The 12,560-nt window shown below is 46.1% G+C and overlaps 1 protein-coding gene across 1 annotated transcript in view; it reads right to left on the reverse strand.

Annotated features, from left to right (window-relative positions):
- Positions 1–12,560, reverse strand: part of LOC146180860 (ubiquitin carboxyl-terminal hydrolase 24-like) — a 205,407-nt gene that overhangs the window by 177,266 nt on the left and 15,581 nt on the right. Inside the window, exons 8-10 of the mRNA XM_084576188.1 lie at positions 11,572–11,712; positions 5,970–6,128; positions 337–454 (exon numbers count right to left, since the gene is read on the reverse strand). Of these exons, the coding sequence (XP_084432314.1) occupies positions 337–454; positions 5,970–6,128; positions 11,572–11,712 (418 nt within the window). The remainder of the gene's footprint in view (positions 1–336; positions 455–5,969; positions 6,129–11,571; positions 11,713–12,560) is intronic.

The following is a 12,560-nucleotide window of genomic DNA, read 5'->3' on the forward strand; positions in this document are numbered from 1 at the left end:
CTGGCACCCAATGCATGAGGTTAATTAAAAGATGAGTCTGAAATAGTATCATTCAGCTACATCCTAGGTAGAACTGATTATCAGTCCATGTGCTCGTGCAAGCGTAGTTACACTCCTGGTTTCTTACTGTGACTTATGATTTCATTCCAATGATGCATAACTGTATGCCTCTGATGTCATGCTCATTTACTCCTTGGTTCTCTAGTCCTTGTCCAACTTGCATTGTCTTAACCCCTTGGATATGAAGCAACTAGCCCCAGAGATTGTTTACAGAGGCACGGCAGAACTTAGGGTGAACTCAATACATTGCGATAAATGAAGTCTCAGCAAACTCACTCTCCAGAGTGATGGAGAGGACATTGTTCTCTGCCATCCAGTTCAGCAGCTGCTCAGAATCAATGGCTGCCTTTGACGAACTGCTTGTCGCTGCACAATCATCGATGAGCTTGATCAACTGTGGAAAAAAAATGACGACAAGAGGAATGAAACACAGACCCCACACACTGCAAGCAGCGCAGAAGGAAATGCCCGACTACTTTCGCCTAAATAATATGTCTACACTATCTTAACATCAAAGTCTTCGGAACATCTACATGTTCTTTTCTACATTAACACACTCTATCACTTCTTTTAACTCTGCTCTCCTTTCTCTCTTGTGACACACCACTTGAAACACCACCCTCTACACTACCTAAAGCTTGTCGGTTTCGCACAGCTTCCCAGCACTCTCAGTAATGAAATTTGAATAAAGGAGGTGTGTGAACAGGCCATGTCGCCTTGGAGAGCAAGTGGCGACAGCGATGAATGCAGTTCCATCGGCCATCGAAAAATGGCGCATACTGTAGGTGACTGCGGGGCAGATCACAACAGTTCATTAGTTTCGTCAATTAAATTTTAATGCCCTCAACCCACAACGTTGCCATCTGCGGTGATTAAGTCATAAGTAGAAGTTGAATGCCCAGTGTCAAGCAGGCTTTAATAATTCTCTATCAACGGCAGTGCGACCAGTGCCATCATAAATCTAAATTAGCAAAAATGGTCTGCAAATGTGTTCAGGGCCACACCATCCGAAGATAAGATATGGCTAGAAAATGAAAGGTGTCTTGCAGACTAATCCAAAAAAATGTATCGTTTCAATCAATGTTTGTGAGAAGTCTCATTAAGAGCCTCATAAAGTGGTGCTTTATGCTCCAGATTATTCCGACATCCAATTGCTGCAGGTGATTTGCTATGTTAGCAGGCAAGCACATGATTATGAAGTCGTTAAACATCACTTGGCTGGAGCGGGCAAAGCCCTAGTCAACAAAAAGAAATACTGTCCAGCTCTTTATTGCCATTTTCCTACCTAAGCTAGTCAGAAACTTGAGGGAAAAATCTGCACGCATTCATGCCCTTGTTTGGCTTTCTTTTCACGGGAAAAACGTCCAGCCAAATGAAAGCATCAAGGTTGCTTAACCTTAGCAGTGACGGAGAGCTTCATTGTTTCTGAGCCATCACATTGCCCCAGAAAAGTAGAGAAACTCTCTCCTTACTTTTCTGGTCACCCTGACAAGCCTCATACAGCCTTTGTCAAAAATATATGGCCCACGGGTTTTTCTTCTAAGCCCCATAACGAGACTCGTACCGCAACTCTGGCATTCGCAATATCAAAGGTGACAAAACTCATCCTCATTCTGCTCTAGCTTACATTCATATTCCAGTATTGCTACCAGAAACCACATTACAGGGCTTAGAAGCGAAACCGTTGCGCCGCATATTTTTAACAAAGACTGTACATCAATTTCTTTTCATGCTGTGAGCTGAAGAAGCTTCATCGATGTTGAAAATGTTGCGTGACGCATACCCAGAAATCAGTAGTAGCAACTCATCCATTTTTTTTTTTTTTGCCTTATCCACAAACCGTTTCGCAGAAAAAAAAGTCCATGTCTTTCTTTGAAGCAGTGATGGTACCCTTTACATGCTTGGAAGCTTTCGATGTCGAGGGAATTGCAAGAGCAGCTTGCAAAACGCCTTTTCCCACAGGTTGATCAGCACCTGTGTGACACTGCCCATGTGACTGTGTTTGACGTGACTTAAAGGGAAGAGAGCTCACCCAGACCAAGGCTGGGGTACGGCCCATAATGGTGATGGCAGGTGGTGCAGGAAGTTTGGGGAAAAGCGGGCCAACTATACGGGTCCGATCGCGTGCGCTTACATGTTTGTACCATCTGCACCATTTTGAAAAGCTGTTCGTGTAACCGTAACTGAATCACAATACAGTCAAACACGGATATATCGAACTCGAAGGGGATAGCGAAATAAATCGATATATCAATAATTCGATATACAGAAATCGGCTTGAGACGCCACTTGGGATCGTGAAAAATGATACGGTATTTGTCGCGTAATCAACCCAGTCACAAAATGAACCCACCCCCCATTTTGACCCCCAAAAAATGAGAAAAATAAAAAGCGCTCGAAGGCACGTCCCTCCGTTTCGACCCGTCGCACCCACAGTTCATTTATCAGCAGGGCGCCAAGATGCTATGCAGCGATAACGTCACGCTGTGTTTATCTTTTGATCCAGCCGTGACAGGGAGCAAACTTGACAGAGTGTCCGTGATGTCTTGATTGCACAAGCCTGGTTCGATTTATCATGCCGCGCTTGGGGCAGGCATAGTCCACTGCCACAAAATCATTGGAAGGGTGATAGCTGCAAATGCCGTTTGAAGAAAACAATGCTAAAAGTTGGTGTTACGTTTGCAACTGACCGCGTGCTTTCGTTGATTTGTAGATGTAAGAATGGACGACTCTCGCAAGAAAAAAAAAGGGCCTGCCACTTCTTAACGTCCGCAGCTACGATGGCTTACGCTGCGCCGCCTGTTCAGCACAAGTAAGGATGACTCTAGCAAAAGAAAAAGAAAAACGATTGCAGCTTCTTAACGCCCATAGCTGTCAGCATACGCACATTCATCACGACGGCAAGACTGAACGACTCCCGCAAAAAGAAAAAAAAATCTGCCGCTTCTGCGTTTGCAGCCGCACACGTGCAGCACGACGCGCCATGGACGCGCATCGCACGTCAGCCGCCGCGCGCAGAGCGTTCACAACACACACTGGAGAAAGCGTCTGCCACGGGCTGAGCTGGCTAGTCCGCGCATGCGTAGTGCGTGCTGCTGTGAACGAAGACCAGGAAAGAGGGGGGAAGGGGAGAGATAAAGCTCGGCAGAAGAGTGGGCCCATCCTTGCGCTTCACTCTATCACGTTTCTCCCCTCTCCTGAACACCACTGCTGCATTGGCTTCCTCTCGTTCCTTCACGTACATGGCTTGCAAACGTCACGTGCTGGCACGTGCAAGTGATCACTGCAGATGCGGGCGCCTTTGGGGAAAGGGCGCTACGCTGCCATACAGCAGCCATCGCCGAACTGTGCCCTCTCATTCCTTCCGCGCGTGGCTTGAAAACGTCAAGCAGCAAACGGCCGACGATGTGATCGTTTTTGGGGAAGGCGCACCGTCCAGTGTGTGATGCAGAGTTCGATATATCGAACGACCGGTGAAATTGAGTTTGATATACGATGCAGCTTTCCTATACTTTTACATGGGATTTTCAAGGGGATATTCCGTGAGCTCGAGATAACCAAAATTTGAAATATCCGGGTTCGATTGTATCGATAATTCGATATACAGAAATCGGCTTAAGATGCCACTTGCGATCGTGCAAAATGATACTGTACTTGTCGCATTATCAACCCACTCGCATAATGAACCTACTCCCCACTTTTGCCACCAAGAATTTGAAAAAAAAAAAAAAAAAAAAAGTGTTGGATGCCGCATCCTTCTATTTTGACCGTCGCATCCACAGCGCATTTATTGGCAGCGCGCCGAGATGCTATGCAGCGATAACGTCACAGCATGTTTATCTTTTGACTGTACTTTTGACAGATCCTGCGGTGGCAGGGAGCGAACTTGGCAGAATGCCCGTGATGGCTTGACTGCACAAGCCTGGTTCGATTTATCACGCCACGCTTGGGGCGGGCATAGTCCACTGCTACAAAATGATTGGAAAGCATGATAGCTGCAAATGCCGTTTGAAGCATACAATGGAAAAAGTCGGTGTCTTGATCGCAACTAACCGAGTGCTTTCGTCGATTTAAAGATGTAAGAATGGATGACTCGCAAAAAAAAAAAAAAAAAAAAAAGACCTGCCTTTTCTTAATGTCCGCAGCTGCCATAGCTTACGCTGCGCCGCACGTTCAGCACAAGTAAGAACGACTGTCCCGACGCAAAAAAAAAAAAATTGCTGCTTCCTAACGTCCGCAGCCGCCATAGCTTACACTACACTGCACGTTTAGCATGACAGCAAAAATGAACGACTCCTGCAAAAGAAAAGAAAAAACTGCTACTTTCGTTCACAAATCACAACACATACTGGAGAAAGCGTCTACCACGGACCGAGCTGGCTTGTCCGCGCATGCGTAGTGCGTGCTGCTGCAAACGAAGACCGTTAAAGAGAGGGGAAGGAGAGAGATCTCGGCAGAAGCAGAAGGGCAGCGGGCAAATCCTTGCGCTTCACTCTATCGCGTTTTTTCCATCTACCGAACACCACGGCTGCACTGGTTCCCTCTCGTGCCTTCCCGCACGACTTGAAACATCACGTGCTAGCGCGGCAGTGATCACCGCAGATGTGCGCCTTTGGGGAAAGGGTGGTGGTGGTGGTGGTGGAAAAATGCCCTTCGATATATCGATATATCGAACGACCGCTGAAACTGAGTTCGATATATGACGCAGCTTTCCCATACTTTTACATGAGATTTTCAAGGGGATATTTTGTGAGCTTGATATAACCAAAATTCGAATTATCTGGGTTCGATATATCCGGCTTCGACTGTATATTTTCTGCAAGGAAAGCCGTCAGGGTCACTTTCAAAATTCATATCATCTCAATATTCAGATCAGCTGTAATCGCATCGAGATTTTACTGTGGTAAATGAAACAGTGCATGTGGACATGTAAACGAATGTATGTTTACACTGAGAGTGGAAAACATGTACAGGCTACATTGACAGTGCTAGTTGTACATTTCCCTTTTACACTCATCAGTTTCCAACTGTGATAAAGGTGTGAGTGGGGGAAGCGAGGAGAGGCTTCTGCAGGGTGGAAGCTCCCAGGTGGGAGATGCTCTGAAGGAGGCACCTTCTCTGAGGCTTCACGCAAACACAGTCATGTTTCTGTAGAAAGAGGACTACACTGTGAACGCAGTGAAATGACCATAGTGCAACTATCCCCTGGACATTTTGTAAATGCCAAACAAAGTTTTGGCATGGCGTGGCAGACTTTTACAAATACAATTTTGTGCATTCAGAAGACACAAAGTAGAGGCCAAGCTTGCACTCCTGCATTAAGCCTTTAAAAACTTACCCCCAGTGTCATATTTTTTTATTGACGATTTTAAGCAAAATTGTGAAAGTCCGGATATATAGGAAGAATATTACAGTCATAGCATCAGACTAAATAAACGGGAGAGCAATGACACCCCGTGAGTGTCGATAAGCTGCGAAAGCACCAACGAAAATAAAATTCAGCCTTCACGGGCCACAGCTAGTGTCCCAACAAAAATACAGATCAACTTTTGAACTTCCCTTGCAATCGCATGGAAGGAGACGAAACCACAAGGGCATGCCGCCGCAAACAGCACACAACTTAACGGCCATGGTCAGTTTTCTTTTTCTCTACAAGATGGCAGCACACACAATTTCTAACACTTCTTGTAAGTTTTAGAAGATGGCAGCACCTCCCAGTAAGTACACCTCTTCAGAAGGGCGCGAAATTTCAAATGCACACTAAGCACAGTACACGTACGGAAAAAGCTCCGCGGGATGGAATTTGGTCTGATTACCCGTACAGCAAAAACACTCAAAGGGTTAAAAAGCATAATGCCTGTGACTAGTTAGCCTGTGCTTTTGTGGCAACAGTTGGTGGTCACTCTCACCTCTTTGAGTCCATTCATGCGGGCATTGAAGTGCGAGCACTTGAGCATGCGTAGTATGACATCCAGGCATAGAGTGCTCGTGCTCGCTATCTCCTGAGGCCACAGGTAGACACACAGCATCTTCACCGCTTTCAGCAGCTCCGTCACGGAACCAATGTTCTGTACGGAACACCGAGAGGAACCCTTTATTTCCAACAAAGGTGAACATGCACATTTCTGTCGTAACGCTGCATACCTTTTCACTGATTCTGATGACCCAAACCCTCTAACTTTTTTTTTTTTCAGCGAAAGCCAGCTTATTGCACTAGAACATGTTGGTGGGCTAATTGGTGCACTCATAAAGAAAGAATTAACCAGCTAAAAAGACGCACACAGGAATACAAAGAAGCAGCCAGGAAGGAGACAGGACTACCAACTGGGCTTCCCTGCATGCGTCTTTTTGGCTGGTTAATTCTTTCTTCACCCAGCTCACTTGTTTGAGAAGAACACAAATTAAAGTTTGGACATCAAATTCTTGAACATGCCAGGCTATAAACCAGTAAATGTTGGTTGACAAGCTTAAAACTCTGTAATGCTCAGAGTATCACTGAGCACAGACTGCACAAATTAAAATAGTTTTCATTCATGCATGCACGATTACAGTTAACTCTTCATGATTAAAGTTAAAAGGGGAACAAAAATGTCTTCACATCACACAGATTTCGAGTCAGAGTGGGCACTTTGATGTATCACCTACTGACCACACCAGTCCAATTTAATTGAAGTTTCAACTAAGAGAGCTCAAATTAAAAAGGCTGCACTCTATATACGATGGGAAATTTCGGGTGCAAGGGCACTTTGGCTAAAGAGTGCCCCGGCCTAAGATGATCCTTCGTACACTCATGGAGGACTCATGAAACTCGGCCTTTAGACTATGGTTGCAATTCATTACAGTAAAAGCTTAATTTAAACCCCACTCATTGGATGGTTCTTTACTACAAACAACCGCAGCTTGATTTATGTGTTTTTATGAATTACCAGGTGACTATTCAAATATCAATGGGCAAACAAAAGCCTAAGATGCCTATGAAAATGTAATATTCTGAATGACAAAGCAAACCACTCTGCTTCGAAGAGCTGCCAGTCCTCAACGTTTCAAAGAAATGTTCGGTGAATCTAAGTGTTGCGGTGCAGTAACTGATATAGAATTCAACACCAATGGTTCTTCCTGAATGGGACGTCCAAACATGGACAACAGGTACAGTTGAATCCCGCCACAACGAATACCGCCACAACGAAATTTCCGCGACAACGAATAATTTTTTATTCCCCGCGAGTATCCTATAAGAATTAATGGCCTAAATTTCTCTGCACAACGAACCATTTTTGCAGAGCGGTTCCGCTTCAACGAAATTTTCGCGTTCAAAATCGAAACCGAAACTAGTTTTATTGGCGAGAAGTCCAAGTCAAATTCAAAGCCACATTAAGCATGAGATCACGTGATTGCAGTTCCGCCATTTTGGCTTTGTGTCGTGGTCGCGTTATTCACTCGCTGCCTTTCTCTTCGACAACGACGAGTTTTCATCCGCAGGACACTATGGCAACGCAAGTGAAAAAACGCAAAACTCTTTCCCTTGAGCAAAAAGCTCAAATAATCGCCCAAGCAGAAAGCGGAAGGAAGAAAGCGGCAATTGCTGAAGACTTCGGAATTCCTGCAAGTTCGCTGTCAACGATTCTAGGCAATAAGGACAGCGTGATAATGGCACTTGCTTCAGGCACATCCTCGAAGCACAAAAAGGTGACGCGGCCCCTCCATGAAGAGTTGGACAAAGCAGTGCATGCGTGGTTTGTGGAAGCACGAGCCAGCAACGTCCCCCTGTCCGGAAGCATCGTCCAGCTGAAAGCCTTGAACTATGCATGCCTACTTGGCATTGATGATTTTAAAGCCAGCATTGGCTGGCTAAACCGTTTCAAGGCCCGCCATAACATCGTTGGAAAAGTGTTGTGCGGCGAGCCAATGTCAGCAGACGTGGACGGAGCAGCTGCTTGGAAGGCGAGTAACATGGCCGGAATTTTAAGCAACTTCGCGCCTGCAGACATTTACAACGCCGACGAGACCGGGCTATTCTACGAGATGTTGCCGGCTAGGACGCTCGACTTCAAGGGGCAGCGCTGTCACGGCGGCAAACACAGCAAAAAACGCATCACAGTGCTGCTTTGCACAAACATGGATGGCTCGGACAAGCGTCCGCCGTTAGTCATAGGCAAAAGTGCCAAGCCGCGCTGTTTTAAGGGAACTCGTAGCCTACCTGTGCAGTACAAGGCGAACAACAAGTCATGGATGACCCGCGCTATTTTCACCGAGTGGATGATGGCATTCGACCGCGACATGAAGCGGCAGGGCCGTAAAGTTTGCTTGCTTTTGGACAATTGTTCAGCGCATCACTCCGACGAAGTCAAGCTCACTAACACGGAGCTGAGGTTTTTCCCTCCCAATTGCACGTCTGTCTTACAGCCTCTCGATCAGGGCGTGATTCTTAGCCTGAAGCGCGCTTACCGCGGGAGGTTAATTCAGCGGCTGCTTTTTAACACTGAAACCGGCCGAGACACGAAGGTGGACTTGTACGTGGCACTGCAGATTATGTCTGCTGCCTGGAGCACACTGGGGCGCTCAGTAATTGTGAACTGTTTCAGGCACGCCGGATTTGCCGAAGGTCGACCCGTACACTCTGCTGGCCTAACACCAGGCGTTACAGACGACGACGAAGAGGCGTCACCGGCTCCGGGGATCGCGGCCGCCTGGAAAACGCTGGGAGAAATAGGAACCGTGCCGCCTAATCTCGAGCTCGACGAATACATCGGCGCTGACGCTTGTGTTGTTGTTCACGAAGATGTGAGTGATGAACAGATCATAAAAGCTGCCCGGAATGATAAGGACTCTTCCGATGAAGAAGACGACGACGTATACAGGAAGCGCCGTCTGCGGCAACCGCCGTACAGGTGATGGACGCTTTTGATGTCATCAGGAATTTCGTTGCTGTCCGAGACGACGATGTTGCAATGGGTTTGCTGACCGAGTGCGAAAATCGCGTGACGGCGTTGCTCGCCGTGAAGCGTAAGCAAACCAAGCTTACAGATTTTTGGCATTAAACGCCTTTGCTGCTGCTTGGGCAATTCTTTCTGCGTTTCACGTCAAATTTTTGCGATAACGAAGTTCCGCGAGAACGAATTTTTTTTCGTGCACCGTGAATTTCGTTATAGCGGGATTCAACTGTATTCAAATGGACAAACGGAGAATAGTTAGTTATGTGTGCTTGTAAGTGGCCCTAGGTGCAATTAAACACGCTGAATAAAAATTACAGGATTACGCTCAAGAGCTTAAAGGGACACTAAAGACATCCAAAGATGCTATGAAAATCTAATAAACTACGTTTGGTGACACTGTCGCCGCATATCCGGCAGCAAAAAATCGAATAATTGCTGAGATGTTGCGATAAGAAGTTGAGGTTTTTTCTTGTTCCCGCCGGTCGAATTCAAACTGTTCCCTCCGACTACGTAGTCGGAGTTGAGTGACGCACACTATGACGTAAGCGGAGACTCCGTGATAGCTAGCGAGCCGGCGCGGCCCGCGGCGTCGCATCCCTCAAGGGCCAACATGGCAACAGCGTACTCGCAATGACGGCCACAGCCGAAATAAATAAAATGATGAAGAAAGTAATTTACCGAGCGATGGGCCCATAGAGGAAGAAAAAAAAAACATAGAGCGCTTGTAAATCACAAAACTTTACATGTTTCTCAAGCTTTTGCGCTCCTTCTTGCACTGTGTATAAACAAACCGAGCCCTCGGTCATTGCAACGCTTCCCGACGTGTTTACATACAAATAAGATTTAGTTACCAGCAAAATAGTGTCCTCGCTGCTGCTCTTGTCAGTTTTGAAGCTTCGTCGCACTTTTTTTCCTTCAAGGTTTGTGCTACAGCTCCGTGTTCAGCGAAAATTACGTCCACGGTAGCAGAGCATGACCGAAGAGCCGGCGCCACTAAATTTACCAGCGTTGTGAAATTCCACATGTTAAAATGGATCCAGTGCACAATATAGTGCGCATAGGCATCAACATTAGTTGCAAGTTGTGAGAGCAGGCAGCATGCTCCGATGGTCAAGAAGTTGTAATTTTTAGACCGGCAGCAGAAACATTTCATTGTAAATGGGGCCATGAGGTAAAGTGCAGAAATATTTCCGGTGTTCCTGCGGCGCGGCGTAGCCGAGCAGTTAGCGCCGAACGTTATGGAGCAAGCAGTTGCGAGTTCGAATCTTACGGCTACTGGCATTTTTTTTTTTTTTGCTACAAATAGATTTTTTTTTTTACCTTTTGTAATGTATTTCTGGTGCTTCGTTATTTTTAGTTTTTACTTTTTACCCGAGGCCCTTTTTTTCGCCGGCCGACAAGCGCAATATATCGACGCTCTCCTTGGTATGAGCGACAACTATGCCCCTTTTGTTTACGATGCCTGCAAATAGCACGTTGAAGGTCTTGTTGACGCAGTATATTGGTCAGATGTACCATGATTTAATGAACAATTGAATGATAATGCGTTTTTCCTTCGGTACTTAGCATATGTATGCTTTTCGTGGCGTACGTAGCTGCAGTCGAGCGGTCCGGTCGCAGTCGAAGCCGTGATGGCCGGGATATGTTGGTGCAGAAGTGTGAACGAAGGACCGTGTCGGCGGCAGCGGATTTCGCTCGCTCGCGCCTCCGAATGCTCAAATAGGAACGAGCCAGGCGCATCTGCTGCTCCAAGCTCGTAATTCAGGCGCTGCAGGTCCGAACAAACTATCCGAGTGCGCACGAAATGCCTGAGCCGAAACATAACCAAAACTGAAGTGGGCGCCTGTGGCGCCTCCAAGTATATTTTTGTATTTGCCTTGCAACGTTTACGCTGTCTTTTTGCCGTCGTTTACGTATGATAAAAGCGTGTTATTATATTCGAGACAAAACCTATGACCGCATTCAAATGAGCAACGTAATTCGCATTTGTCAGCTTCCATGATCCCTAGCGCGTCACGTGATTTGTAGTTGCGAGTTTCGGCTGTGGCGGCGATACCTGTATTTCTGTTCTTCCTCTTTACTACCTTATAACAGCAGAGTGGATTTCTTGTAATCAGGAATTGGCATTCTATCGATGCAAGCCCACTTCTGTTTTCTCTTTAGTGTCCCTTTAATGGCAAAAGCCTTTCCTCCTTCTTTATATTTTCTTATTTTTTTAATACTTATATTTTTATTATTTTTTTTTAAACTGTCGGTATCTCTCGAACAAATCTGGCTTTTAGCCATTGATTATCCAATGTTTACATACTTCACCTAATTTAGCCAATGTTGACTTGTTATGTGGCTATGGATTGGACTCTAAGTTTTTGGATTGATTTACGACCTTTCTGGATTGGCTTACGGCCTTTTGGTGTTGATTACCCAATGTTTAGATATTCAAGCCAATTTAGCCAATGTTGCCTCGTAACGTGGCTGCTATTGGATTGGCTATGGATCTGTCTAAGTTGACATATTCCATCAGATGCCACTCGTGAGCCAAGGAAAGCTTTCGCCTTAAAAATCAGAGAGTCCCGCTTGCCTTGTTCTTCAGGTCATCATCCGTGAGCCCCTTGATGTAGCCAATGGCCTTGTTCATACAGGGCGAAAGGAGGGCGCATGTAGTGTCAGGGTTGAGAAACTGGGCACACACTGCCAGGGGGTTCAGCAGGGCTGCCATCTCCTGCAAACAGAACAGTAAAAGGCATCGTTAGAGGCCTACAGCATGACAAGAACCGCGGCCACAACCGTGGTCGCTGCACAAAAACGCATGCACTGAATGGTCCCAACATGGCAGGCATATGCGTGCAGCTGCCTGGCATGTGGTGCCACCTGGTAGCATCAGGGAGATCTATGCAAGCAAACTGACTGGTCGGGAATCGCACTGTGCCAGACCTTTCTATCAGTACGACCACTAGGCTAAGACGCAAATGTGAATACACACTAACATATGCTACGTGTTTAACGAAATTGTTTGCCGGGCTCGTTGATAGAGCAAATTTGAAATCACTTGGACAGACAAGAATGAGACAAGTTGACGAGACAAATGCTACTTGCAACTCAATAGTTTGTCTCGTCCACTTTTCTCCTCCTTGTCTGTTTAAGTAGCGTTTGTCTCGTCTACTTTCTCGTCCTTGAGCACTTTCAAATTTTTTATGATATGCTACAATTCATCCCGTATATAGACCGTTTTACCGAGAGAAAGCCAGAGAGGAGGAAAATACACTAACTAGATTTATGGTGCCAGTCCATTGTTGCCAGTACCGAGTGGGCTGTGCATTCGCACGCTTTAAGCATAGCAGAGCGGCCTCGCACCTCAGTATATTGTCGTTCGAGAGACTTAAATACATTTTTTGGTGACCCTTTTAGTGGTAATGTCATGGGGACAGCAATGCGTGTTCGTGGACTGCACAAACAATTAAAGAATTCGCAAGATGATGGCCGAAGGCGTATGCGGGAAGCATGCAACGACAGTGCGAGTGCAGCTGTGATATATTTCTGCTTCACCACTTTCCAGTTCGTCCTGATTTA

The sequence above is a fragment of the Amblyomma maculatum genome, chromosome 8, assembly GCF_055883805.1.
Source record: "Amblyomma maculatum isolate TAMU_Amacu chromosome 8, ASM5588380v1, whole genome shotgun sequence".
In the NCBI taxonomy this organism is placed as follows: domain Eukaryota; kingdom Metazoa; phylum Arthropoda; class Arachnida; order Ixodida; family Ixodidae; genus Amblyomma; species Amblyomma maculatum.